Consider the following 26,769-nt stretch of genomic DNA (forward strand, 5'->3'; position numbering starts at 1 on the left):
GAGTTCATGTGGTGTTTGATATAGGTTTATAGAGAGAGAAGAGGGGGTGAAGAGAGAGGGCCTTGCTACTACTAAGCACAAGATGGAAAAGATGATTTGTCTTATTTGTTTATATTTTATCCTTCCCGCTCATGCGCACATCCGCATGTCTACATAAGAAAAAAAGAGAAAAAAGAATAAACGAAATATAGAGAGATACATAGTACCAGGGGTTTGGAAATTGAAGTGCTTTGGCTATATTTAGCCATTCAGCTTGCATCTTGGTTGTGGAGAAGGGAGAGGGTAAGTAATTATCTCAATTAAAGTCTTGGAGATTCGCTGATGTGGACCGACTCAGACTGAACATCTGAGCTGGGGGGGGGGGGTGTTTGTGTGCAGGGGCTTGGTAGCTATGTAGTGTGGGCTGCTGGTTTTTGGAGCCTTGAGGGAGGTCATGGGCCCCCACGCTTTCAGGACATGCCTGAACATGTTGCTCTTCTCCCCCTTCTTATGACACTGATGGCGAGCACAGAGACACCAGTCTTTCAATTCATTTAATACAGCATGCTGCAGCAGGGAGTTCCACAGATCCCACAGGAACAGCCTCAACTTGGAATTGGCTCTGGGCTGAGGGATACCAATAGCAGCCCCAGCAGAAGCAGAAATTGCTAACTCTCACTCCTCTAACTTCCCTTGGCCGCTTTGTAACAAAGCCCCTAATAAAAATGTACAGTGTTCCCTCACTTATCATGGGGGTTAGGGTTCCAGGACAACCCGCAATAAGTGAAAATCCGCAAAGTAGGAACACTATATTTATTTTAATATTTATACATTATTTTAGTAGTTATACACTATTTTAAGTCTTTATCAACCAATCGTGTGTTGATAAATTGCTTCCTTCTCCTCCCGTTGCCGCTTGGGCTCCTTTTCTCTCCTTTTGGCTTCTCCTTCCTCCCTTCCTTAGGCTGTAAATTGTAATTTTTTATGATTTATAAAAGTCTTTTAGAGTTTATTTTAAAACCGCAAAATAGCAAATCCACAAAAAGTGAGCCGCAAAGTAGTAAGGGAACACTGTATCTTCCTTTTCTAACCCTATCTGGCAACATTGTATCTTTCTTGACTCTAAGCTGTGAATTTACTCCTTTCCGAGCCGCAGATCTCCACAGACTCCTTGGGGACGCTTAAATAGCGTCCGTCCCCGGAGCGGGAAAATGCAGTCTTTCAAAACGCGGATAGGGATTCCTTGCTCTGAATCTCCGTAACCGCGGTTCACCAATCTTCACCGGATCAAAGCCATTTTAACCCCTGACTAATTCTAAGACTAACTGCTATCTCAGAATTTGCTGCTTTTACTTCTAACCCCTTCAAATTCACCCTCTCTGGCTTCATTGGGAACCTCAGTGGAAACAAAGAGAACCATTTGCGGTTCTGCATTTCTTTTTAAATTTGGTGCTCTTTTTCCGTCAATGAAAGGGTCACCCTGGGGAAATGTCTGAATGGCCCCATGGCCCCCAGTGACTTTTCTTTGTGCCTTTCTTCCTACTCTGACTCTCGGGGGAGTTGTTTTTATTAATTTTATGAATTGGCTTCCCATTTTTATGAATGAACACGGATGGATCTCTGCCTTTCCAAACTCCAAATGTCTCTTTATGAATCTCCTGTGTTAGGGACTCCCTTCCCCTACCATGCATACACCCCAAAACCACCCTTGCGCCTCTCTCCTTATGTGTCCAGGTTCTCCTGGTGCCCTTTTTTGCCTGTGACCTCCAAAACCCTTCTTTTTATGAATTATATGTTTCATATTATATAAAATTATGAGGAAAGGTGAACTCCAAGTGGACCTTCGATTAGCACATCAAGATCTGGAGGCTCTCCAGCTGCTCCCCTATTAACCTCCTTGACAAAGAACTTCTGAGCCTCAGAAGAATGGACAATAGATTATTGACTCATCGCCCCAAGAACCAGCTGGGGAGATGACCTGCTTTGGACATGTTAAATCACAGCTCACAAAGGACATCTCTTCCCAGGAAACTGGATCAGCTATCAGGCAGATCCCATTAAAAATTCTCAGGTTGCTGTACATTGAAACAAAGGACTGGCGCTGTGTCGCCAGACTCTCTTGCACATTCCACTAATTTCCATAACCAGGACAAGAGCTTGAGGGCTATGACAGCCATCACTCAAATCCACCTGGCAGATAATGGCCTGAGATAGGCCAACTCATAATCTAATCATTTATTCACATAACCCATTGTTGTACCCCAGCGACGCCAAAGCAGGGCTCATACACTGATTTGTTGAGGCGCTCGAGCCCCCGGTCACTCCTCCTGGCCCCAGAACTCACTAACCAATCAGAGTAAAATCCGGCTGGGGGCAGGTGTGGGAAATTCAAACAGGGAAAGTGTATATAAACTGTATTTTGGTGTATCTCTGTATGGCATCTTCTCAACAGACTATTGCATTCATCATCCATTCTAGCTGGAATCGCAATAAACCTTGGTGGTTATCTTTCTTCAATTTGGTGAGCTATTTATTGGGAATAGGAAAAATCTTTGATTGCTTCTTGCGACTCGCCAGGCGTTGCAGATCCTAGCAGCCTTTTGGGGGGGAGGAGTTCTGGCTGTCATCAGCTGATGGTTCCCTCTCAAGGGTTTTCCTTGCTTTCCACGGGTCCTGCCAGTCGCAGGACCCTCTAAATTCTTGTTTGGTAACAACACCACATCTACTTTCTTTCAAGTGGCCTGAGAAAGAGGCAAAGTCCAAAACTTAGAAAAGTTATGTTTTTGGACTACAGGTCCATGCAGGCTGGAGGATACTGAGATCTGTTTTCATTTTTTTTTCTAAGCTGTAATCTATCATCATGACTCCTGTCCAATATGAACAACTACAGAAGGTTTGGCAGAGTGTGCCCATTATGCACATCAGCTGCCAGCTCCTTTGACACAAGAGAAAATGGAAGCCAGCACAACAGCTTACGTCCAAATGCTCACTGCTGTTCACACTGGACAAAAAGGAATTTGCAGATCCTTCTTCTTGTGCTTCAGGTTGGCTGCCAATTCTACAGATAGCATCCTTCCAGATATGGGTTATTTCTTCACATTAGAAACATGTCCCCAAAGCTCTATTATTAGAAAAGGGCTTTATCAGGCTTGTCAAATCATGCCTGTGAAGTGGTACAGCATGTTTGTGGAATGCCTGCTATAGTTATGTTTCTCCTCCCAACCTCAACACTGTCAACATTATTCCCCGAGATGCTCCTTTAAAAGGATTCAAGAAAGTATATTAAATAAGAGTTAATTCTCTTATCAATGCTTAAAACACAAGACATTAATAAGGCAATCCCTAGGGAACCCACACTTGGTTGACCCCGCATTTTTATCCTCATTAAATCAGCACTTGAAATATGGGAGGCCTTTTCTATGCAAGCCCGGTACAATATTTCCATGACAGAATTTTACGGAGATAACCAACCACTCATTTGAATGAGTTGGTTCAGGGACAGGAGAGAGAAAAGAGAAAGCACTAGGCAACCTATATCTTTTTAAGAGTGTGCTGTATATTTTAGTGACCCAGTGCTAAATATAAACTCTGACAGGAATATTTAGCACTACTGTAGGAAATAACGATACATCAACTATTCTCTGCAGCCTGGGTGTGTTCTCTGAGATATTTTCAGAACTGAAGTGCAGGTCGCATAGCAGGTTAATATTTAATTGTATTTAGTCATTTCATTTCACCCTCTTTGTCTAGACTGTAAGTGTAAGGATTTGTGCATATCAGTCTTGATTCCTGAAAGTTAAAGACATAAAGCTTTTAGACTGTTGATTCCCTAGCCATCAGAGACTCACTAGCATGCCATGATAAATGCATTCAATATCTACTTTTAGAAAAATTGTTGTACTGCAGGCTATAATGCTGCCAAAGGGGAGGACGGCTATGAGAACTCCAGGGATCTTCTGGATATGCCTCACTTGAAATGACTTCCATAAAAGCATAAAAATTCCCTTTCCTTTCTGCCACCAGATTCCTCCATCCAATCCCTAGCATATATCTCATAAAATTCTGCTTTTTTTTTGGGGGGGGGGGGGGGGACGACAGGTTAATTACAATATACATTCCTCTTAACACCTCATTTGACCCTGAATCAAACAGATAAAAATGAATGACTGTTACCCATAAATGCTATACAATACCTCTAGCACCTGAGACAATATTTCCCTAAATCCAAACTACTAGACAAAATGGCAAGAGAGAATTATACCTCAAGCCACCCATCTTTTTGCGACCTTTCCATTGACATCTAGTTACCAGTAAACATAGTGTATCCAGGGCTCATGGGACGAAGAATCAGGAATTTCTTATTATAAAGGACAATGCCATCACTTGCCTCTGCATCCAACATCCCTGTTTCTAATGAACTAGGCTGCAATTCCCACTGCAGTTTAAGTGTGTGAATTTTCCCAGTAACAATCTGCTGCTGCATGCTATTATTGCTGTAAAGTAACAATCTGGAAATTGTTTGGTCTGAAATGAGTAATTAAGATCCCTTAGCTTTTCCAAAAAAAAAAGGAAGAAAGACGGTTAATGGCTCTGAAAGCAGCTAGAATTAAAAACTCAATTTAGTGATAGGTTGCTATTTTGGGAGATGGGATACTGATCTAGACATGGTCTGATCCAGAATGACTCATTTTACATTCTTTCTGTGAGATGATAACTGTAGAGCAGTTCACCTGGGCAAATTTGGTCCTCTGTATGGGTATAATTCTTGATATATGTATTCCAGAACACTGAGACACAGATTATTTTTTCTGATTATAGCAAGAGCATCGGACAAAAAAATGCATTTTGTGTATTCTATTGGCCTACATGTTTAATGTATACAAAGAATATGTCAACTTGAAAATAGGAAAAAAGAAAATTGGAAGAACTATCAATAAGATATACATATGACACCATACTACTAGCAAAAAACAGTAGATTTGGAACAATTATTGATAAAAGATAAGAAAAATATGCAAACAGCTGTATGTTTAAAAAAGTGAAATCATGACCACAAAAGACTTACAAGATTTTAAAGTAGGTGAAGAAAACATTAGAACTATTTTAAAATGTCTATATCTTGGTTCAATCATTAATAAATGGAGAAATTGTAATCAAGAAATCAAAAGATGACTTAAGACTGTGAATGCACTAGATAAAAAAGTTAGGAATATCTATACTGCTGCCACTCAAAGTGATAGTTCATTAACTGCTGTCAGTTGATAAATCATCCGCTGTTGGTTCTTGAAGTATTTCTAGAAAAGCCAATGGGCACAAATATTACACCAGTGCCTGGCACAGTGAAGAGGAGCTGTGTTGCTGGTTCCACATATAAAGATAATTTAAGTAGTATTGATCTATTCCACAATATTTTTTATTTCTATGTAAGGATGTAAAAACTGGACAGTAAAGAAGTTGATGGAAGAAAATCCTACTGTTCTGAAATATGGTGCTTTAGGAGAGTTCCATAGATCCCACTGACTGCCAAAAAGACAAATAAATGGGCCTGAGAGCAAATCTGGGGCTACTGTATTCTTTGCCTAAGAAATAACTCTTTCAGGAGTGCATTCCCTTCCAGGCAATGGATATCTCTCTCTTTCTGTTGTCTCACCCTGTTCTTAACTGTGAGTCATTTGGAAGTCAGATGTTTGTAACTCGGGGACTGCCTGTAGTCAGAGGTGGTTTGATCAGTTTCTTCCTCTGAAAAATTGCTTACAGTTCCTGGTATAGTTGGTGGCCTCCCATCCAAGTTCTAACCAAGGCCAACTGGGCTTAGTTTCCAAGATCAGATATGATTTGGTGACTTTAGAGTATTTAGGTTCCCATAATGGTACATACAATTAATAAATGAGTTCATAATTGCACTGACATGCTATTTTAAATGCATGAGAGGGTAACTGGAAAGACTGCTAATCAAAATGGGAAGTCAGAAGGCAAATTATCTTACTACATACATAAATGGTGCGAAGATTTGCTTTCAAAAGCCCCTAGGGCCATATTAAATATTAGCCATTCAAAACATACAAATAAAAGCTAGTATTAATTGTGGACCAATTAAAGAACTGTTAGGTGGTTGATTGAAACAACTATACAAACAAGTAAAAATAGTTCTGAAGAGAGAAGCATAGGTTTGTATGTGTTGCACTTTTTTTTTGCAGGTAACATTTAAGAAAAGGTTCAAAAAGGTATTCTCTTCCCAAATGACCACTATTCTGTTATTCTAAGAACCTGCAACCAAAATAATATATATATTAACAAAAATGCTGATTAATCAAAACTTTTATTTAGCCACCTTTTTCTTGATATCACTGATTAATTCATTTATACTGTGCTAAGGAGCCAAGGCCTGCAAGATCAAAGGGTGGGTGCTTTTCTAGGGGGGAGCTGAACTCCTTCAGGTTTCTCTGTTCTTGCTAAAATTGGCTACAACCAATATTCACTTTGGGAATTAGGGAACTGATTTCCCTACCAACAATACAGGATTGTGAGGTGTTCCATCTGCAGTCCGTCATACATGATGTTGAAGGGGGAATCAAGATCTATTACGTAATTGTTGAAAGGAGGTGAAAACTGACACAACTGATCTAAGATTAATCAATACAGATTCTGGAACATGGCCATACAGCCTGGAAAACTCACAGCAACCCAGTGATTCCAGCCATGAAAGCCTTCGACAATCAATACAGCCGTTGACAATTTGACGTCCTCCTCAAAGATATGGTTACATAAAGATGCAATGAACTCAATTCTGTTTAAAAACCCATTATCAATAGGGTGAGTTCTATGTTAGAATTGTTACTGTCACTTCACAGTCTTAAAGAAATTAGGACAGTATATATTTTCCTTTCCCTGCTGTCACTTCAATAACTCTCTGCCAGGTTGTTTTCCCTTTATTCTGGCAGTGCGAGTGACATCTGAGATGCTAATCCCTGTAGCCTAGAAGTAACAGAACATGGAATATTGACTACTGCCAACTATCTGTTTCTTGGGATGCTGTACCCTGAGTATGAAACCTGCATAAATTATGTAAACCAAGCACACTTGCATGAGTTCCTGTACATAATTTATTCTGCAATTTGTTGTACATAATTTATTCTTTCTCTGCTAGATGTAGGGAATGTTAAGGAGCTACAAAAGAGCATGAAATCCCACCTCTCTGAGATGCAGACATTTTATTTCACAATTCCTTTGAATTGTGAGAGTTCAACTATGTGTTTAGAAATATAGACATATCTTAATTGACATAACCTCAGAGAACAAAGCTTCTTTTTACAAAGTCTTTTTTATATTTTCCCAGCCCCACTTTCTTCCTTGCTCTTTTTTTTTTTTAGTTGGAGAGACAGGGGTAACATAAACTGGCTTTTTGGTTTTGGTTGTTTTGTTGTTGTTTTTTGAGCTCACAATCTTGATGTGTTTACCAGCTATTTGACTCTATGACTGTGCCTCAGGAATTTGCAACTGCAGCATAAGATATCCAACACTGATCAGAACAATATTGTTCCTTAGAGATTTACATATGATACACAAGCAGTTCATTATGCATTCTCACAGGACCAGGTATCATTTTTTTCCTCTCTCTTTTTATTGACACTCACAATATGATATCACTCACACCTGGGAATTAATTTTCTGCAAACAGAACAGGAATACTACTAGACTAGAACATTTTTATATAAAAAACTATATCATGATAACCCAATAAAATCAGCCAAACACCACCTCCTCAAAAACAGCCTTGAAATCTTCAATTACAAAGTAACCACTGAATTCTGAGACATTTCTTCCATTGTTTTGAATAACTTAATTTAATGAATATTATTAATCATACAGCTCTTTTGACACAACAGCTCTACTGGATATCAGTGTTTCCAGACACAATTAAAAGTGCTGGATAGAATCAATAAAATCAGATATATAGACTAAGTCCAGGCAATCTGACAGTATGTATTTCCATGCAGGGCCTGAGATCCACTAAAGAAGCCCTTCTCTGCTGCAGTGCCGCTTCTAGTCTTTTTGAATGCCTGAGTGGGAAAATGCCAGTGGTATCATTTATCAAAATCCATACTTTATCAGTCACCTCGTGTTTACAATATTTATATGGTGAACCTTACCCAGTCTACTTTTACAACCTCTCCATTTTAATCTGTTTTTATTAGTTCTTGTCATTTGTTTTTATTGGCTAATGTTTAAATTTTTATAATTGTGCATGTCTTTTGTCTATTGTTGTGTTTTATATTGCTATTGTTTTTATTCGGGCTTAACCCCATGTAAGCCGCCCTGAGTCCCCTTCGGGGAGATAGAGGCGGGGTATAAAAATAAAGTTATTATTATTATTATTATTATTATTATTATTATTATTATTATTATTATTATTACTTTTTGCCTGAAAACCTGTTCTCAAAATATACACGAGGTTCCTATATATGAGTGATATTTTGGTGTTAAATTCGTAAATACAGTAATTACAACATAAAATTACTGCATATTGAACTACTTTTTCTGTCAAATTTGTTGTATAAAATGATGTTTTGGTGCTTAAGTTGTAAAATCATAACCTAATTTGCTGTTTAATAGGCTTTTCCTTAATCCCTCCTTATTATCCAAGATATTCGCTTATCCAAGGTTCTGCTGGCCCGTTTAGCTTGGATAAGTGAGACTCTACTGTATGTATGTATGTATGTATGTATGTATGTGTGTGTGTGTGTGTGTGTATCATAGGATCGAGGTACAGGACCCCCATTAAAAGGCCCTTCTAACAAACAGTTTAAATGAAAAAAGTCTTTGCTCGCAAAAATCGATCTGAGGAGTCAAAGTATTCTCCCATTGGAAATAGTTCTACAGTTTGGCAACAACCACTGAAAAGGTTCTCTCCCATATGCTCTCCAACTGTATCTGTAAGGATGACTGAAGGTTGAGATCTTTCTTATATTGAGCATCACACACACACCAAGATCTAAGAGGAGGAAATATCCTAAACATATCAGATCCTGCCTGATTTTGGAAGTTGATTTGTACTTGAATGAGAAACCACAAAGGAATACCAAGCACTACAACCTATATTTCAGAGAATGGAACTGTCCAAACCATCTCTGAGTGTTCCTTGCCTAGGAAAAACCTTTTGAAAAATTCATGGGGTCACATAAATCCACAAGGAACTTGAAGACAAGTTATGTTATACATAGAGACAATGTGTTACATGGCTCCATCTGTAGTATTAGTCATTCCATCATACTGTGGAATTCCTTCTCTTTGGAAGCCCAGTTGGTGCAATCACTGAATTCTTTTGAACACCAAATGAAAACCTTGCTCTTCATATAAGTCTTTAGGCATTCCTATAGGTGTTTAGGCCAAACACCACTGGGGCCACCTTTACTGGCTTGTGTCAGAATCTTCAATCTTTAAATCCTCGTATCGAGTAAGCTTTTCCAATTGCCTCTCGTCGATTCTGCTGTCATCTGCAATTGCAACATTGACGATCAATACTTTGTTTTTTAACACGCTTATGAGGCCAGGAATATTGTGCTCTAAAACTCTTATCAGTCTGGATTCGGAAGTCCCAGAGTAGTTTTACATGTTAATTTTCTGTAACTTTTTCAGGCTTGTGATCCCACCAGTTCTTTTGTCGCAGGCAGATGGTATTTGTGGCAAAAGTTCAAATAGATCATCTTCTTGTATTCCGTCTGCGTGATCTTCTTGCAGCAGCTAAGGACATGATCCATCATTTTGCCTGCTTCCTACTGTTGACTTTTCAATTCTGTATTATTATTATTATTATTATTATTATTATTATTATTATTATTATTATTATTTTATTATGACACAGCAAACAAGATAGATATGCTGGATTTCATATCACAAAATCACAAGTCGAACACTTCCCAAGTGTCTAGGACTGTGTGATGTAATTTCGGATGATGCGCGCAGATCCGAGCAGGGTGGCCTTTTGCAGTTGGCAGATCGTAATCTTGTCAATGTCTATTGTTTCCAAATGCCGGCTGAGTTCTTTTGGCACGGCACCCAATGTGCCCATCACCACCGGGACCACCTGCACTGGTTTCTGCCAGAGTCTTTGAAGTTCAATCTTGAGGTCCTGATAGCGGCTGTCACCTGGGATGGCAACATCAATGATCCAAACCTTTTTCTTTTCCACAACTGTGATGTCTGATGTGTCGTGTTCCAGAACTTTGTCAGTCTGCTCATTTTCCAATACTTTTGCAGGTTTGTGATCCCACCAGTTCTTTGCTGCTGGGAGGTGGTACTTGAGGCATAAGTTCCAATGAATCATTTGGGCCACATAGTTGTGCCTCTGTTTGTAGTCTGTCTGTGCAATTTTCTTACAGCAGCTGAGGATATGATCAATGGTTTCGTTAGTTTCCTTGCACAGTCTGCATTTTGGGTCATCAGCTGATTTTTCGATCTTGGCCTTAATTGCATTTGTTCTGATGGCTTGCTCCTGGGCTGCAAGGATCAGGCCTTCTGTCTCCTTCTTCAGGGTCCCATTCGTGAGCCATAGCCAGGTCTTCTCCTTATCTGCCCCCTGATCTTCTCGGCAGATATAGCCGGTCAACATCACTGCGAGGGTGCAGTGAATGATGAATGGTCATGAGTTTTCTTGTTTTTCTGTCCAAATTGTCCAGTTCTGCCTGTGTCCAGTTTATAATGCCAGCAGTATATCTTATGACAGGTATATGGCCAGGTGTTTATGGCCTTGATGGTGTTGCCTCCATTGAGCTTGCTTTTGAGAATTTTTCTGACCCTTTGTGTGTATTCTTTACTGACCACAGTCTTCACAGGTTCATGCTTGATGTTGTCCAGCTGTAATATGCCCAGATATTTATAGGCCTCTGGCTGGTGACACTTTATTGTTGGGCCATTAGGCATATTTATGCCCTCACTTTCAATGATTTTTCCCTTCTTCAATGCCACTGTCGAACATTTGTCCAAGCCAAACTCCATGCTGATATCAGTGCTAAAAATTCGGACAGTGTTAGTCAGAGACTGGATTTCAGTTTCCGTTTTCCCATACAGCTTCAGGTCATCCATGTACATCAGATGCGAAATTTTGTGAGAATTCTTAGATGTTTGATAGCCGAGATTTGTTTTTTTGTAAGATTGTTGACAGAGGGATCATGGCAATAATGAAAAGCAGAGGGGACAATGAGTCTCCCTGGAAAATTCCTCTCCTGATGTTGACAAGACCATAGCTTTCATTTCCAACAAACACTTCAGTTTTCCAGTGCTCCATCATGTTTTCAATGAAGGTGCCAACGTTTTTACTAATCCCTGGAGGAGTTATTTTTTTGTTTTAAAAATGAGACAAAGTATTTTTCAAACATATTTTATATAAAAACTAGCTGTGCCCGGCCACGCGTTGCTGTGGCAAAATATGGTGGTATGGGAAATAAAGTATTGAGGAACTGGTGGTAGTTAAGGTAAAGGGTAAACGTTTTCCCCTGACATTAAGTCCAGTTATGTCTGACTCAGAGTGTTGGTGCTCATCTCCATTTCTAAGCCGAAGAGCCAGCGTTGTCCATAGACTCCTCCAAGGTCATGTGGGATGACTGCATAGAGCGGTGTTACCTTCCCGCCAGAGCAGTACCTATTGATGCACTCACATTTGCATGTTTTTGAACTTCTGGGTTGGCAGAAGCTGGGGCTAACAGTGGGGGCTCTCTTTGCTCCCCCAATTCAAACCTGTGGCCTTTCGGTCCAGAAGTTCAGCAGCTCAGCGCTTTAACACGCTGCGCCATCAGGGGATATTATTTCCTAAAGGTTGTGAATATACAATATTTCTGATTGGTTTTTTTTTGTCTGTTGGAGGCAAGTATGAATGCTGCAATTAGGAAAAATGATTAGGATGTAATGGCCTTGCAGCTTTAAAGCCTGGCTGCTTCCTCCCTGAGTGAATTTTTTGTTGGGAGGTGTTAGCTGGCCCTGATTCTTTCCTGTCTGGAATTCCCTTGTTTTCAGAGTGGTGTTGTTTGCAATATTTTATGTGCGTCTACTGTCTGTGGCCCTGAGAAAACAGAGGATTTGCCAGACTTTGATGATGGGAATACTTTGTTGGGAGGTGTTAGCTGGCCCTGATTGTTTCCTGTGTGGAATTCCCCTGTTTATTTACTGTCCTGGTTTTAGAGATTATATTGTTCTGCATTATTCTATCCCAGTAATTATTTCATATTAAAGTAGAATCTCACTTATCCAACATTCACTTATATAATGTTCTGGATTATCCAACGCAGTCTGCCTTTTCATAATCAATGTTTTTGTAGTCAGTGTTTTAAATTCATTGTGATATTGTAGTGGTAAATTTGTAAATACAGTACAGTAGAGTCTCACTTATCCAACATAAACAGGCTGGCAGAATATTGGATAAGCGAATATGTTGGATAATAAGGAGGCATTAAGGATAAGCCTATTAAACATCAAATTAGGTTATGATTTTACAAATGAAGCACCAAAATATCATCTTAGACAACAAATTTGGCAGAAAAAGTAGTTCAATACACAGTAATGCTATGTAGTAATTACTGTATTTATGAATTTAGCACCAAAATATCACAATATATTGAAAACATTGACTACAAAAATGCATTGGATAATCCAGAACATTGGATAAGCGAGTGTTGGATAAGTGAGACTCTACTGTAATTACTACATAGCATTACTGCGCATGGAACTACTTTTTCTGTCAAATTTGTTGTATAACATGATGTTTTGGTGCTTAATTTGTAAAACGATTACCTAATTTGATGTTTAATCGGCTTTTCCTGAATCCCTTCTTATTATCCAACATATTCACTTATCCTGCCGACCTGTTTATGTTGGATAAGTGAGACTCTACTGTATATTGATAATCTTCTATTATCTGCTTAGAACTGGATTATATGAGGCCCCTTCTTCACAGCTGGATAAAATGCACACTGAAGTGGATTATATGGCAGTGTGGAGTCAAGATAATCCAGTGCAAAGCAGATAATGTAAGATTATAAATGGGTTATAGATCTGTGTAGAAGGGCCTTGAGTCTACACTGCCATATAATCCAGTTAAAATCAGATAATCTGTGGAAGAAGCCTAAGTGAGGCCTAAATCAGCCTGTCCCCTAACTGAAGCCTGGCTGTCCCTTGGCTGGTTGCTAGGCAACCAAGTGGGCAGAGATTAGCCCTCTAAACTGGCAGCAATTGGATAAAAAAAAATTATTGCTCTCCCTCTAATTAGGACTTTATTTTTCTTTTCTTTTTGTTGTATCAACCTGGAGGCATGGATGATGGGTTGTGTTGTCAAATTTCGAGGTTGGGGGGCCTGTAGTTTTGTTGTTTTGTCCACTGCCCTGATGCCATCACTCTTTTATATATATAGATAGTAAAGATAAAGGTTTTCCCTTGACATTAAGTCTAGTTGTGTCCGACTGAGGAGTAGTGCTCATCTCCAGCATTGTCCATAGACGCCTCTAAGATCATGTGGCCGGCATGACTGCATGGAGTGCCGTTATCTTCCTGCTGGAGCGGTACCTATTGATCGACTCACATTTGCATGTTTTCGAACTGTTAGGTTGGCAGAAGCTGGGGCTAACAGCAGGAGTTCATCCTGCTTCCCTGGATTTGAACCACTGACTTTTTGGTCAGCAAGTTCAGCAGCTCAGCGGTTTAACCCGCTATGCCAATATACTAAATGAATATACTAAATATAGTAAATGAAGACTAATAGGTATGATGGCCTAATAACTATGAAAGATGAGAGAAATTCCCTTGAACCACCTTTTATCAAAGCCTTTTTTTTATCTACAGTCTCATGTTCATCACTAGACATTTGTAGGGAAACATAAAAAATACACCGTGTTCCTAGACAACTGGGATTCAAATATTTCTGTGTCAATGAATTATTCTATCATATCAGTATGATATGCCCCTGGTGGCACAGCAAGTTAAACCGCTGAGCTGCTGAACTTGCTGACTGAAAGGTCGATGGTTCGAATCCAGGGAGCGGGGGTGAGCTCCCGCTGTTAGCCCCAGCTTCTGCCAACCTAGCAGTTCGAAAACATGCAAATGTGAGTAAATCAATAGGTACTGCTCCAGCAGGACAGTAGTCATGCTGGTCACATGACATTGGAGGTGTCTACGGACAATGCCAGCTCTTGGGCTTAGAAATGGAGCACCAACTCCCAGAGTCTGACACGACTTAATGTCTGGGGAAAACCTTTACCTTTACCTATCAGTCTGTCACAGAATAGTAGTTAAATGCCACACCACTTAAACTTGTCCCATCTTAAATTGGATTTATCGATTGTTCAGGTGAAACTACTTTGGGATGATTTTATGATTGGTGTACACTTCTTTGAGCACTAGTAAGAATATATATATCATCACCATAGGCTGTCACATATTTATAGCCACATACAAGCCCTCTTCTATACCTGGATGAGCCCCTGCTGGAGCAAAGCCGTGTGGACGCAACCAGGGACGTCCCCTCTCAGGACCAGCGAGCCATTCGCGTTGCTCAGTTGCCAACTTCCCCTCAGGCTGGTCGCCCATAGCGGGCTCCTGGAGGCCTTGCCATCCCTCCTCCACAGCAAGGCAACGAAGAGGAGCAGCCAGAGCCACCTCTCAGCGCGGGGAACCCTTCTCAGCATCCTGGGCTTCGAGGATGTCGGATTAAAGTCCCATTGGAAGCGGGGTTGAGGGAGAAAGAAACTCCCACAGAACTCCTTCCTGCTTTTCCCTGTCAGGCAGCCGGCTGAGCGGTCATTAGCCAAAACCGCGCATGCGCAAAAGCCTCTGCCTTCTTTTCGCTCCGGGATCCATCACACTAAATTGTTTATGCCGCCATTTTGCCACCGCTCGCTGCCAAGGGTCACGTGACTATCAGGTGCTGGGGTTTGTAGTTTAGGGCGGGGCTTTGAGAACCCTCAGGCAAAGAGCTCTTGGGTCTCACTGAACTACAAATCCCAGAATCCCACAGTATGATGCTCATACTAGGAGCCTCCGATGGCCTAGGGGAGAAAAGCCATGTGACTTGAAGGTTGGGTTGCTGACCTGAAGGTTGCCAGGTTCGAGTCCCACCCGGAGAGAGTGCGGATGAGCTCCCTCTATCAGCTCCAGCTCCATGCGGGGACATGAGAGAAGCCTCCCATAAGGATGGTAAAAACATCAAAACATCCGGGCGTCCCCTGGGCAACGTCCTTGCAGACGGCCAATTCTCTCACTCCAGAAGCAACTCTGGTTGCTCCTGACACGAAAAAAAAATGCTCATACTCATATTACTCATGTACCATTTGTATTAATACAGTGGTTCTCAACCTGTGGGTCCCCAGATAGTTTTGGCTTTCAACTCCCAGAAATCCCAACAACTGGTAAACTGGCTGGTATTTCTGTGAGTTGTAGGCCAAAAACATCTGGGGACCCACAGGTTGAGAACCACTGTACATACTATTAGTAATAATACTAATATAATCATATTTTTCTTATTCCTACTACTATTACATAGTTATACACATACTATATACTATTAAACATGTACTAAACAGATTGATAATAATGTACCATTATTATTAATATATTAGTAATAATACCAATATATTATTAATACTATTATTACTAACATATTAATAAGATACTGGGGTTGCTGTGAGTTTTCCAGGCTGTATGGCCATGTTCCAGAAGCATTCTCTCCTGATGTTTCGTCTACATCTATGGCAGAGACTGTGAGGTCAGTTGGAATCTAGGTGTAGAATCAGGAATCAGGACAGTAAATTAAGAGCAACACTAAAAGAGGGGAATTCCAGACAGGAAACAATCAGGGGCAGGTAACACCTTCCAACAAAGGATTCCCCTCAGGCAGAAAGCAGCCTGGCTTTGGAGCTGCAAGGCTATTCAGTGCTAATCAAGGTGGTCAATTGCAACGTTCACATTTGCCTCAAGCAGACAAGAGTTTTCTTCCATCCTGGACCTACCACAGATATATACATCCTACTTTCCAACAGACCTCACAACCTCTGAGGATGCCTGCCATAGATGTGGGAGAAACATCAGGAGAATATGCTTCTAGACCAGAGGTCCCCAAACTAAGGCCCGGGGGCCGGATGCGGCCCTCCGAGGTCATTTATCCGGCCCCCGCCCTCAGTTTTATAATATAATACATTGTATATACATATAATATTGATAATAATATTATAATGTAATACAATATAGCACTAATAATAATACCATATAATAATATTAATTATATATTATATATTACATATAATATTACTAATAATATTACAGTATAGTGGTATAGTTCAATATAGTAATATATAATGCTAATATTGTACTATGCTAATATAATATAATATATTGTATGCACATATAATTTGTAAGCCACTCTGAGTCCCCTTTGGGGTGAGAAGGGTGTGATACAAATGTACTAAATAAATGCAGTATATACATAAATAATAAATAAATACATTTTAGACTTAGGCTCGCCCAAAGTCTGAAATGACTTGAAGGCACACAACAACAACAACAACAACAACAACAACCCTAATTAACTTGACTATCTCACTGGAGAAGCAGGAGCACACTTCCCATTGAAATCCTGCTAAATGTATGTTGGGTTAAAATTGTTTTTATTTTTAAATATTGTATTGTTCTTTCATTGTTCTTGTTGTTGTTGTTGCTTTTGCACTACAAATAAGACATGTGCAGTGTGTATCGGAATTTGTTTGGTTTTTTTTTTCAAATGATAATCTGGCCCCTCAACAGTCTGAAGGATTGTGGACCGGCCCTCGGATTAAAAAGTTTGAGGACCCCTGTTCTAGAACATGGCCATACAGCCCGGAAAACTCACAGCAACCCAGTGATTCCGGCCATGAAAGCCTTAGACAACACATTAATAATATATTGTTGTTGTTGGTGGTGGTGGTGATGACAATGTACCATTATTATTAACATATTATTAATATATTAATAATATAGTCCTATCACATATAAAGTGTGGGGCAAAAGTCACAAAGGCATCAGATGTTTCAATAACTTTATTTAAATGGTAATTTTTATTCAGAAAAATGGGAATGTAAACATACATAGCAAGATACCGAAAACAAGAACCTCATAATTTTTCATGAGATATAAAACTAGATTATAACAACTATCAGAACTACATGTAAAACTATCATCCTTACCTCTTTTTGTTATTTATTACAAATATTTATACCCTGCTTTTTCTCTACCAAAGTAGATTGAGTGGCTAACACTAAAAACTATAACGTGTGAATTAAAATATTAAAATTAGAAATATTAAATAAATATATCATTTGAAACTCTCTTCTTTAAAAGCAAGCTCACACTAATTAAACACATAGTAAACGTATAAAAATGCCAACCTAGCAAGGCTCATACTTACTCATTTCCTGTTGATATTTTACTTCTTGGATGTTTTAACTTTTAAAAAGATCTGAAAAGATTTTACAAACTATGTCATGTAGTTTCTTAGATATGCAGTTTTTGTATAAGGTGTCTGTTTGAGGGTTAAAATGCCAGTGTTTTCCTTTAGTAGGAGATGCCTTTGAAGATTGTTCGAAAGCTTCAAGTGGTCCAACTGGTGACAGCCATATTTCTCACTAGAGCGGCATACAGGGAGCACACAACCCACCTGTTACATGAGCTTCACTGGCTGCCAGTCTGCTACCGAGCACAATTCCAGGCTGTATGACCATGTTCCAGAAGCATTCTCTCCTGACGTTTCGCCCACATGTATGGGCAAAACAATTCAAAATGCTGACTTTAGCCCATAAAGCCCTAAACCGTTCCAGCCCAGCTCACCTGTCCGAACGTATTTCCCTGTATGAACCACCACAGAGGCTAAGATCTTCTGGGAAGGCCCTGCTCTCGGTCCCACCTCCTTCGCAAGTGCGGTTGGTGGGGACGAGAGACGGGGCCTTCTTAGTGGTGACTCCTCGGCTCCGGAATCCGCTCCCTAATGAAAGAAAGCAAATATATGGCTGTGGGACCAAGCATTTGGCCAATGAAGTAATGCAGTGCAAGAAATGCAGTGCAAGAAATAAATAGGGAATATGTTCAATTGACAATTCGTATGGCTTCCATTCACGATTTTGGATCATGTGATTTTAATGTTTATAATGGAGCCCCCAGTGGCGTAGTGGATTAAAGCCTTGTGACTTGAAGGTTGGTTGCTGATCTGAAAGCTGCCAGGGGAGAGCGCGGATAAGCTCCCTCTATCAGCTCCAGCTCCATGCGGGGACATGAGAGAAGCCTCCCACAAGGATGGTAAAAACATCAAAACATCCGGGCGTCCCCTGGGCAACGTCCTTGCAGACGGCCAATTCTCTCACTCCAGAAGCGACTTGCAGTTTCTCAAGTCGCTCCTGACACGAAAAAAAAATGTTTATAATTGGATGACTTAATGTTTAAAAGTTGATTATGTCTTATTTTTAATGGTCTTAATGATTTTAACTCATAGTTATATGTTATTAAATATTATAATTTGGTTTTTACATATATGTTTGGCATTTAATTTTGCCATTATTATGTTATAAACCGCTTTGAGTTGCCCCAGGGTTGAGAAAAGCGGTATATAAATACAGTAATAAATAAATAGTAAATAAATTAGTTCTGAGTTAAAATGTATATATATATATTTAAAAACAATAACATATATGTACAGTAGAGTCTCACTTATCCAACGTTCTGGATTATCCAACGCATTTTTGTAGTCAATTTTTTTCAATATATCATGATATTTTGGTGCTATATTAGTAAATACAATAATTACTACATAGCATTAATGTGGAATGAACTACTTTGTCAAATTTGTTGTATAACATGATGTTTTGGTGCTTAATTTGTAAAATCATAACCTATTTTGATGTTTAATAGGCTTTTTCTTAATCTCTCCTTATTATCCAACATATTAACTTATCCAACGTTCTGCCAGCCCATTTTTATTTTGAATAAGTGAGACTCTACTGTATTAAACTATTCAACTGCCCCAGATGTTTTTGTACTTTTATAGGCCCATCCACCAAAATTGCAGTCTTTTAAGGGAAAACACAGTACTGTTGAGAAAGTACACTGCTTTTGTAAGCGATCCGAAGTTCATTATTTTATTTTATAGGAAGCTTTTGCTGCTGAAAGGGCTAAAGGAGCAGAAACAGAACTAAGCCAAAGATATAAAAGCTCATTATAAAAGTGTCAGTAATGCAGTCTTGCATATAATTTCGCTTCCCTCCGACAGGAATAGGGTCACCTCTATATTTGAATATCTTTTATCACACTTCCTCTTCTATTACAGGAATCGGGGGGGGGGGGAACACAAGAGTTCCTGGTCTTTCACATTTACTGTGCTGTAAAGAGGAAAGGACATGTCCTCCTATTAAAAGACATGCTACCTTATCAGGATTTTTTTTCTCCCTTCGGTGAATTCCAACTGGTTATACCAAGTACAATCTTAGACATGATAAGAAGTATTAAAATGAACCCAACCCCTTCTCAAGGTGAACCAGTGAAATAAAAAAGATTCAAAGCAGATATTTGCCATTTCTAACTCTGTTATTCCACCTTCCTTAACTGAAGATGCCTTTTTACATCATGTGTCAGAATGAAACAAAGAGCAGTCACATAAACTACACCATTTGATTTAGTCCTGGTGTAAAATATATACTCATCATCAAATCACTGTTCTGTCTTGCGGGACATTTTGTCCTGCAAACAGTGATAAACAAAACATGTTACTAACTGCCATGCAAATATGTGTTTTCCTCCAGACAACATGCACATACTTACAAGGGGAGTTCCAGTTTTGAAAATGCTGAGTTATGAAGAATAATGATTTACTGCTGCTGCCCTACTAGCATGTCCTTGACACTGCAAAATTTGCAGCTGACCTGCAGCATTTTCCTACCAAATTACCTACCTATCTATATATAAACACAGCAGCACTCTGCTGTTGTTTCCTCTAAGACGCTTGAAAGAAATTGAGAGCAACTACTGTCATTCTGGAAGAAGTTTCGGATCAGGTTATGCCTTCATTCAGGTGACCATCGAATGCGATCAAGTTTAAAGAAGTGGCTTCTATGCTGCTTTGTGAAGGCAATCAAGACATAGTCCTGAAACACATCACTATTTTCCCCAGCTAAAGAGTAAATGGCCTCTGATGGGAAAGCTTTTGGTGCCAAGGCCCTTCCGGTGGACTTGTTCTTCTTAGGGAGTCTATTGTTATTGTTACATTAAGCCATAACCCCTTTATCTCAAGAATTAAAAAAACAAACAAACCCAATTCATTAGGGATGGGCATCTGTGCCTTTTCAGGTGTTGCAGGTTCTATCTTCAGTTTTAATAATTTTTAAGCTCACACCTTTGTCTGCTATATTTTAATCATTGTTCTGTGTATTTTAATATATGTATTTTGTAGAAATACATTTTAATATGTGTATTTTATATAATGATTGTGTGATTTCAGCTATGTTGTCGCCCAGTAGCCCTCTACAGGGGAGCCTGCTAGCCAGCAACAACGAAACATGAGCAAGCCCTTAACACAATGGAAATGAAAATGCTGAGATGGACACTTGGTTTGACACTTGTTGACCATGTGCCAAATGATGACATCTGTCAAAGATGAGGAATAAAGGCAATCCGTAAGAAAATGCAAGAAGCAAGACTACGGTGGTATGGCCATGTCATGAGAATAGAACTAACATCAGTAGCACACACAGCATTACATGTGGAGATTGCAGGACGACGACCACGTCGTCGGCCAAAGAAAAGACAAAAAGATACCATCAACAAAGATATGCAAGCTGCCAGCCTAAGACTTGAGGATACCCAAAACAAAGCCCTGTGGAAACGACAGTCACAATGCTAACCCCTCCATTGGGAAAATAGCTTAGAAAGAAGCAGCAGCAGCTATGTTGTAACCTGCCTCATGCCACGAGGAGAAGCGGGTAAGAATTATTATTTATTTATTTATTATTATTATTATTATTATTATTATTATTATTGCAAGACTGTTTTCTAGATGCCACAGCCATTAAGACTAGCGGTCACACATGATGGGCGCCGAGGTCAGTTTCCCTAGGCCTCATTTATTCTCAATTTGTATTGACTTTGTTCTGCATTTTCTTGCTTTGGGAAGGCGGTTAGTTCTATGTGGGTTGTTATGAATATCCCCTAAACATTTTTATTTCTAGGACAGGATATACATGTATTAATATCAATGAGTAAATAAGTGTCAAAAAGAAGTTGCATCTTGGTAGAGGTATAGCTTGAAAGGGATGATGAAACACAGCTACTAAAATCATAGAGGGTCTTATTTCCCATTTAAAGCCATTTAATTTTAATGGATATTACCAGTTGCTGTGGGCTTCTTCCATCTGAACTTTTGCCAGTTAGAAAAATACGTTGACTGCACTATTCCAATTTACCATGAGGGATAACTGGCGCCAATGTAGGTTGAATTCAAGGCACTATTCTATAACCTATTACTGGTTGTTGTTATTCAATAAAATTTAAGTACAGTATGTTGTTTTGCACTGGGTTTCCTTGTTTGTTTATTGTATTTTTAACCTAGATGTCATGTATATACTTTTTTGGAAGCTATGCTGTAATGGATCCTTCTAAGCAGAGTGACTGTGTGAGTTGTAAATGAATGTTTAATTGTTTTAGAATCATAGAATCATAGAATAGTAGAGTTGGAAGAGACCTCATGGGCCATCTAGTTCAACCCCCCGCTAAGAAGCAGGAAATTGCATTCAAAGCACCCCCGACAGATGGCCATCCAGCCTCTGCTTAAAAGCTTATAGAATCATAGAATAGTAGAATAGTAGAATAGTTTTGCAATAAAGAGGTAAAGTAATATAAATATATATTATAGCCCACATGAGTAACACACAAGGTTACTCCACCATTAAATTCCCAACAGCCCTTGGCTTAAACATTTTTTTTCAAAGATGGAGAAGTATGGCAGTGATAAGAAATAGGATAATAAAGATTGATTGAAACTATCGTTCTGCATCAGACAGAGAAGGAAACGCCCTTCTCCATCCAATTCAAATTGCATGGTATTTACAGAGTGTTGTTCTTGATTTACTGTCCTAATTTTAGAGTTTTTAAATACTGGAAGCCAGATTTCATTCATTTTCATGGTTTCCTCCTTTCCAACAGTAAATAAAGAGCAACACTCAAAAAACCGGGGAATTCCAGACATGAAACAATCAGGGCCAGCTAACACCTCTCAACAAAGGAATCCCTCAGGCAGGAAGCAGACTTTGAATCTGTAAGGCCATTAAATGCTAATCAAGATGATCAATTGCAACATTCACACTTGCCTCAAACAGACAAGAGTTCTTTCTCCCAACCTGGACTTTCCACAGGTACATAAACCCCACTTGCCGAGTTTCCAACAGATCTCACACCTCTGATGATGCCTGTCATAGATGTAAGCGAAATGTTAGGAGAGAATACTTCTGGAACATGGCCATACAGACTGGAAAACTCACATCCACCCAGTGATTCCAGCCATGAAAGCCTTTGACAATAAAAACACTACTAGCAACTTAAATAATAAGAGTTCCTGTTTCCATGGCAGATAGGTTGTTTTGTCTAAGGCATAATGCCATGGATGCTACTCTGAGCTCCTTGAAGGAACGCCAAGAATTGTGCCAAGTTTCTTGCCGTTTACCTTTTTTGAAGATCATGCGCATGAAAAATTCTGACATCATGGTCCTCCCATAATGTCTGGACACTAGGCCGCTCTGTTATCCTCTAATGAATATTTAGCCTCGAGCAATTTGCTCAGAAGAGGAAAACCTCACTTATCATCTGTTCACAGCTTGTGCTGTAGGCAAGAGTGACGATTGAATATCCTTACATACCTGCTATTAACTGAATAAATAAGAGTCAATAGCTAATAACATTCACTGATTAAATGTTGTTAAGTATGCACACGTAAGTTGGCACAAGCCCTGTTGCGATTATAAACTTCATTCTAGGACAAACTCTATTTACACCTTTGAGAATGAAGTTCTATTTTACAAAGGCTTTTTTAATGCCTACCCAGCCCCCTTTTCTCTTTTAGCATCAGTTATTGGATGAAGCAAGTCTTAGAAAATACAGATCAACCACATTGCAGCAGCACATCCGCAGTAAATAATGCAATGAAAGCTTTAACTGCAAAAGACTGGTATTCTACTTAGGACAATACTATTATAGTCAAATATGCCTGCCTGCAATCGACCAAGTAAATAAACAGCAGGTGCCTCTAGAATCTTATTCTGTATGAGTGAATGAGAAAACAGACAAAAATAAGCCTGTTTAACCTGCTATCTCTGTATGTTAAAATGCATAAATCTACAATCCTCCTAAGTATTTTGGAAGAAGCTATCAAGTGGTCTCTAGAAGGTTCAAAATGTTTACTAATGCAAGGCTTACCTGACTTGGTTGTTTCATTTCACATGTAAATACTGTTTAGCCCAATTCATTGGGTGTATGACACATTTATTCCAAGTTGGAAAACTGTGTTTCTGCATGTATGTGTGTACATCTACACATGGGTGTGGCAGGGAAAATGTGAACAATGAGATTAAAGAGAATAAAATGCAGATAATGTTCTACAAATAATATTTGCCAGCCATCCAAGTAGCTAAAGAATGGCATCCCCAGAATCATCCCCAGGGCTCTTAAACTAAATGAGATTATTTGTTTCCAAGTTGTCACAAAAGAAGGAAATTGTTATTTACTTTGTTATTATATTCATATAGGCAGGAAGGGGTAGAGATGCTCCTGGGATGTTGTATTCAATGTGACAAATAATGAAATTCCTGGATTTAGGTACTATGCACCTTAATTTGGATAAGTGTATGGGGGTGCTATTTGCTCCTGTACCTCAGGCAACATAACTTCTTGAATAATTAGCCCCTTTCTTAACACTGTTATATTCCTGCCTTTTAAAGACAGTGTCTGGTCCAAGGTCTATTGCAGTTTTCAAGAGTCAATTGAGGTTTCAGCTTAGTCACACTATACAATATACCACACCTTCATTCAAATATTCATCAGTTGCATTAAATATTAAACTTGTCTATTGTCAAAACAGTGTTGAACAGTACACACTTTCTAACATCTATAACTGAATTGCAATCTGTAATACGATGCTATTTTCTTGATTCGGGTCACAGCTGATTTAATTGAGTGTCTTGTTAAGTTGTAATTCAGTCCAGAGGCCGGGGTTTCCCTTTGAGGTTCCTCCTTCTTCAAGATCGGTGGTCACAGTGTGTCTCGGAAGAAAAAAACATATTTTCCCAGTAGTTTCTGACTCACATCCTGACTGGCGTCTAATTTGTGTCCATTCAGTATCTTGCATAGAGATTACCTTGCTATGTCTGGAATGCAAAAGGACATACATAGCTAACAGATGACACCATATAACACATCAGAAAGGGAGAAGGCAACTGGACGCATGCTGTCGTGGCTGGCATTAAAACTTGTAAGAGTGATGAAGGAGTTGAAAAGGGAAGAGATTTGGCATTTAGGTGTGTTGCAGTGTGTGATCACTCTGTTTGTGACAGTACTTTGAAACAGTATTGGGACTGACTGCTAAAGAAAACAGGGGAAAGCAGATTAACAAGGCCAGATTGGTATCTACAGAAATTTAATCTTCAGGTCAGCTAAATAGTGAAACTATTTATCGAGATGCAAGTCTTTACTGCCTTCCTTCTTGCATGCAGATAAAGTTTTCTCTGTTGGGTAAGAGGTTTTGCATGTTTTGATTATTTTGTGCATTCAGAACTTTTGAGGATTATAAAGTTCAAAACCTAATTTTTTTATTGCAAAAATTGTACTATTTCAAGTAATTGGTGTGTATGTGTGTGTGTGATATATATCTCATATTTTTCCTAAAGACTCCTTTGTGAATTTTTCACAAAAAGGTCCTGCACGGGAAGAAAAATCTTGCAGTCATTTCCTTTTTTTCTATCAAGGATATGAATTCTGAGAATATTCTTTACAACTATACCCACAGCTTCCTTCTGAAACTACTCCACATGTCATCAGCAAACTATACTCCAGCCTAGGCAGTGATCCTTTCCCATCAGAGGGAAAAGATCAGTGCCTAGGCATTTTCTATTTGATCTCACTGCTTGTATTTCTTTTTAATCTCCACATTCATGCATACATGCATGCTAACCTAAAATAGCAGTGCTCCTGTTCCACACAATCTTATGAGAAATAAATTGGTTAGGTTTCAAATGTAGCCCAAATATATTTGCATTTATATGTCATATAATGCCCATAATTCTTGGATTTTGTTGCTGTTCCTATCATGCTTCTTTGTAAAGGCATAGGGTAAGTAGATAAATATCAGCATTTAACATTCCTGATGAAACTACAGTAGAGTCTCACTTATCCAACACTCGCTTATCCAACGTTCTGGATTATCCAACGCATTTTTGTAGTCTATGTTTTCAATATATCGTGATATTTTGGTGCTAAATTCGTAAATACAGTTTATTATTATTATTATTATTAAACTTATATACCGCTACTCCCGGTTTGGCTCGGAGCGGTTAATTACCACATAACATTATTGTGTATTGAAGTATGCTTTCTGTCAAATTTGTTGTATAACATGTTTTGGTGCTTAATTTGTAAAATCATAACTTAATTAGGCTTTTCCTTAATCTCTCATTATTATCCAACATATTCGCTTATCCAACGTTCTGCCGGCCCTTTTATGTTGGATAAGTGAGACTCTACTGTACCAGTATTTTGCAGGGTTATTTTTTGTAGTTTTATTAGGTTGCCTGTTTTATGTAATTTGTTCTTTATATGTTGCTTTAGTCTATAAAATCCAACATTTCCATAAATACTTATAAAGCCAGTATTTTAAAAGTATAAACCTCTAGAATACATCACGGCACCTTGGGTTTTTAGACTATAAAATTAGTGGCTAAATCTGGAGGAAAATGAAACATAGCAAGAAATCTATGCACAATAAAACTGATTTCTACAAGGTGTGTTGATATTTGCTAGCCTAGAATGCTTTAAAACAGGGGTTCTCAAACTGTGTTCCGGGAAGCCCTTGGGGCTCTGCAAGTGATAATGAGGGGCTCCGCAGCAGCATGGTGCTTCCCATCTCCTCCTCTTTCCTCCTCCTGAGAAATGCATGGAAATTAAAGTTTTGAGCTTTTGGAAAAAGCAGCAGCGGCAGCAGCGGCAGCAGTGTCCTCCCAGGACATAGACCCTTTCTCTCCCACCGCCCTCACTGCCCGGACACTTTTCCTTGCTGTCCAGACCATCCCCCCCCCCCCCCCCGCTTCCAAAACCCTATTTTCCTCCCACCACTCAGTGAGTGCTTTGGTGTTTATCCTGCATGGCAGAAAGGGGTTGGACTCGATGTCCTCTGGGGTTACTACTACTACTACATTATTACTATTATTATTATTATTACAAAGACGAGGTAGTCACCTGTTGGGGGTGCTTTGATTTTGCTGTTTCTTCATGGCAGGAGGTTGGACTGGATGGCCCCAGGGATCCTCCACTGAAATACTGTTAAGTTTATGTTGGTTAAAATTATTCTTCATTTTCAATATTGTATTGGTCTTTCTTTTTTTTCCTTTTTTTTTGCACTATGTGAATTAGTTCACACACACACTCTCCATCCATCTGCCACTGGCCCGGCCCATGCCTGATATATATACATTATATATAATATATGAACATTTTGGGGGGCTCCACGAGAAACTTTTCCTTCAAAAAGGCTCCGTA

The 26,769-nt window shown here is 39.2% G+C and overlaps 1 protein-coding gene and 1 long non-coding RNA gene across 6 annotated transcripts in view; one reads left to right on the forward strand and one right to left on the reverse strand.

Annotated features, from left to right (window-relative positions):
- Nucleotides 1–14,871, reverse strand: part of manba (mannosidase beta) — a 71,823-nt gene extending 56,952 nt beyond the window's left edge. For 3 of the 5 annotated variants that reach the window (XM_062982417.1, XM_062982416.1, XM_062982415.1), the window contains exon 1: nucleotides 14,433–14,871. In XM_062982417.1, the coding sequence (XP_062838487.1) occupies nucleotides 14,433–14,648 (216 nt within the window). In that variant the 5' untranslated portion in view covers nucleotides 14,649–14,871. The remainder of the gene's footprint in view (nucleotides 1–14,432) is intronic. The other 2 variants (XM_062982418.1, XM_062982419.1) reach the window with 2 other exon arrangements.
- Nucleotides 14,872–14,880: 9 nt separating this feature from the next.
- Nucleotides 14,881–26,769, forward strand: part of LOC134299480 (uncharacterized) — a 31,722-nt gene continuing 19,833 nt past the window's right edge. The window contains exons 1-2 of the long non-coding RNA XR_010006696.1: nucleotides 14,881–15,156; nucleotides 20,474–20,954. This is a non-coding gene — a long non-coding RNA (uncharacterized LOC134299480). The remainder of the gene's footprint in view (nucleotides 15,157–20,473; nucleotides 20,955–26,769) is intronic.

Source organism: Anolis carolinensis, chromosome 5 (genome assembly GCF_035594765.1).
Source record: "Anolis carolinensis isolate JA03-04 chromosome 5, rAnoCar3.1.pri, whole genome shotgun sequence".
NCBI classification, from domain to species: domain Eukaryota; kingdom Metazoa; phylum Chordata; class Lepidosauria; order Squamata; family Dactyloidae; genus Anolis; species Anolis carolinensis.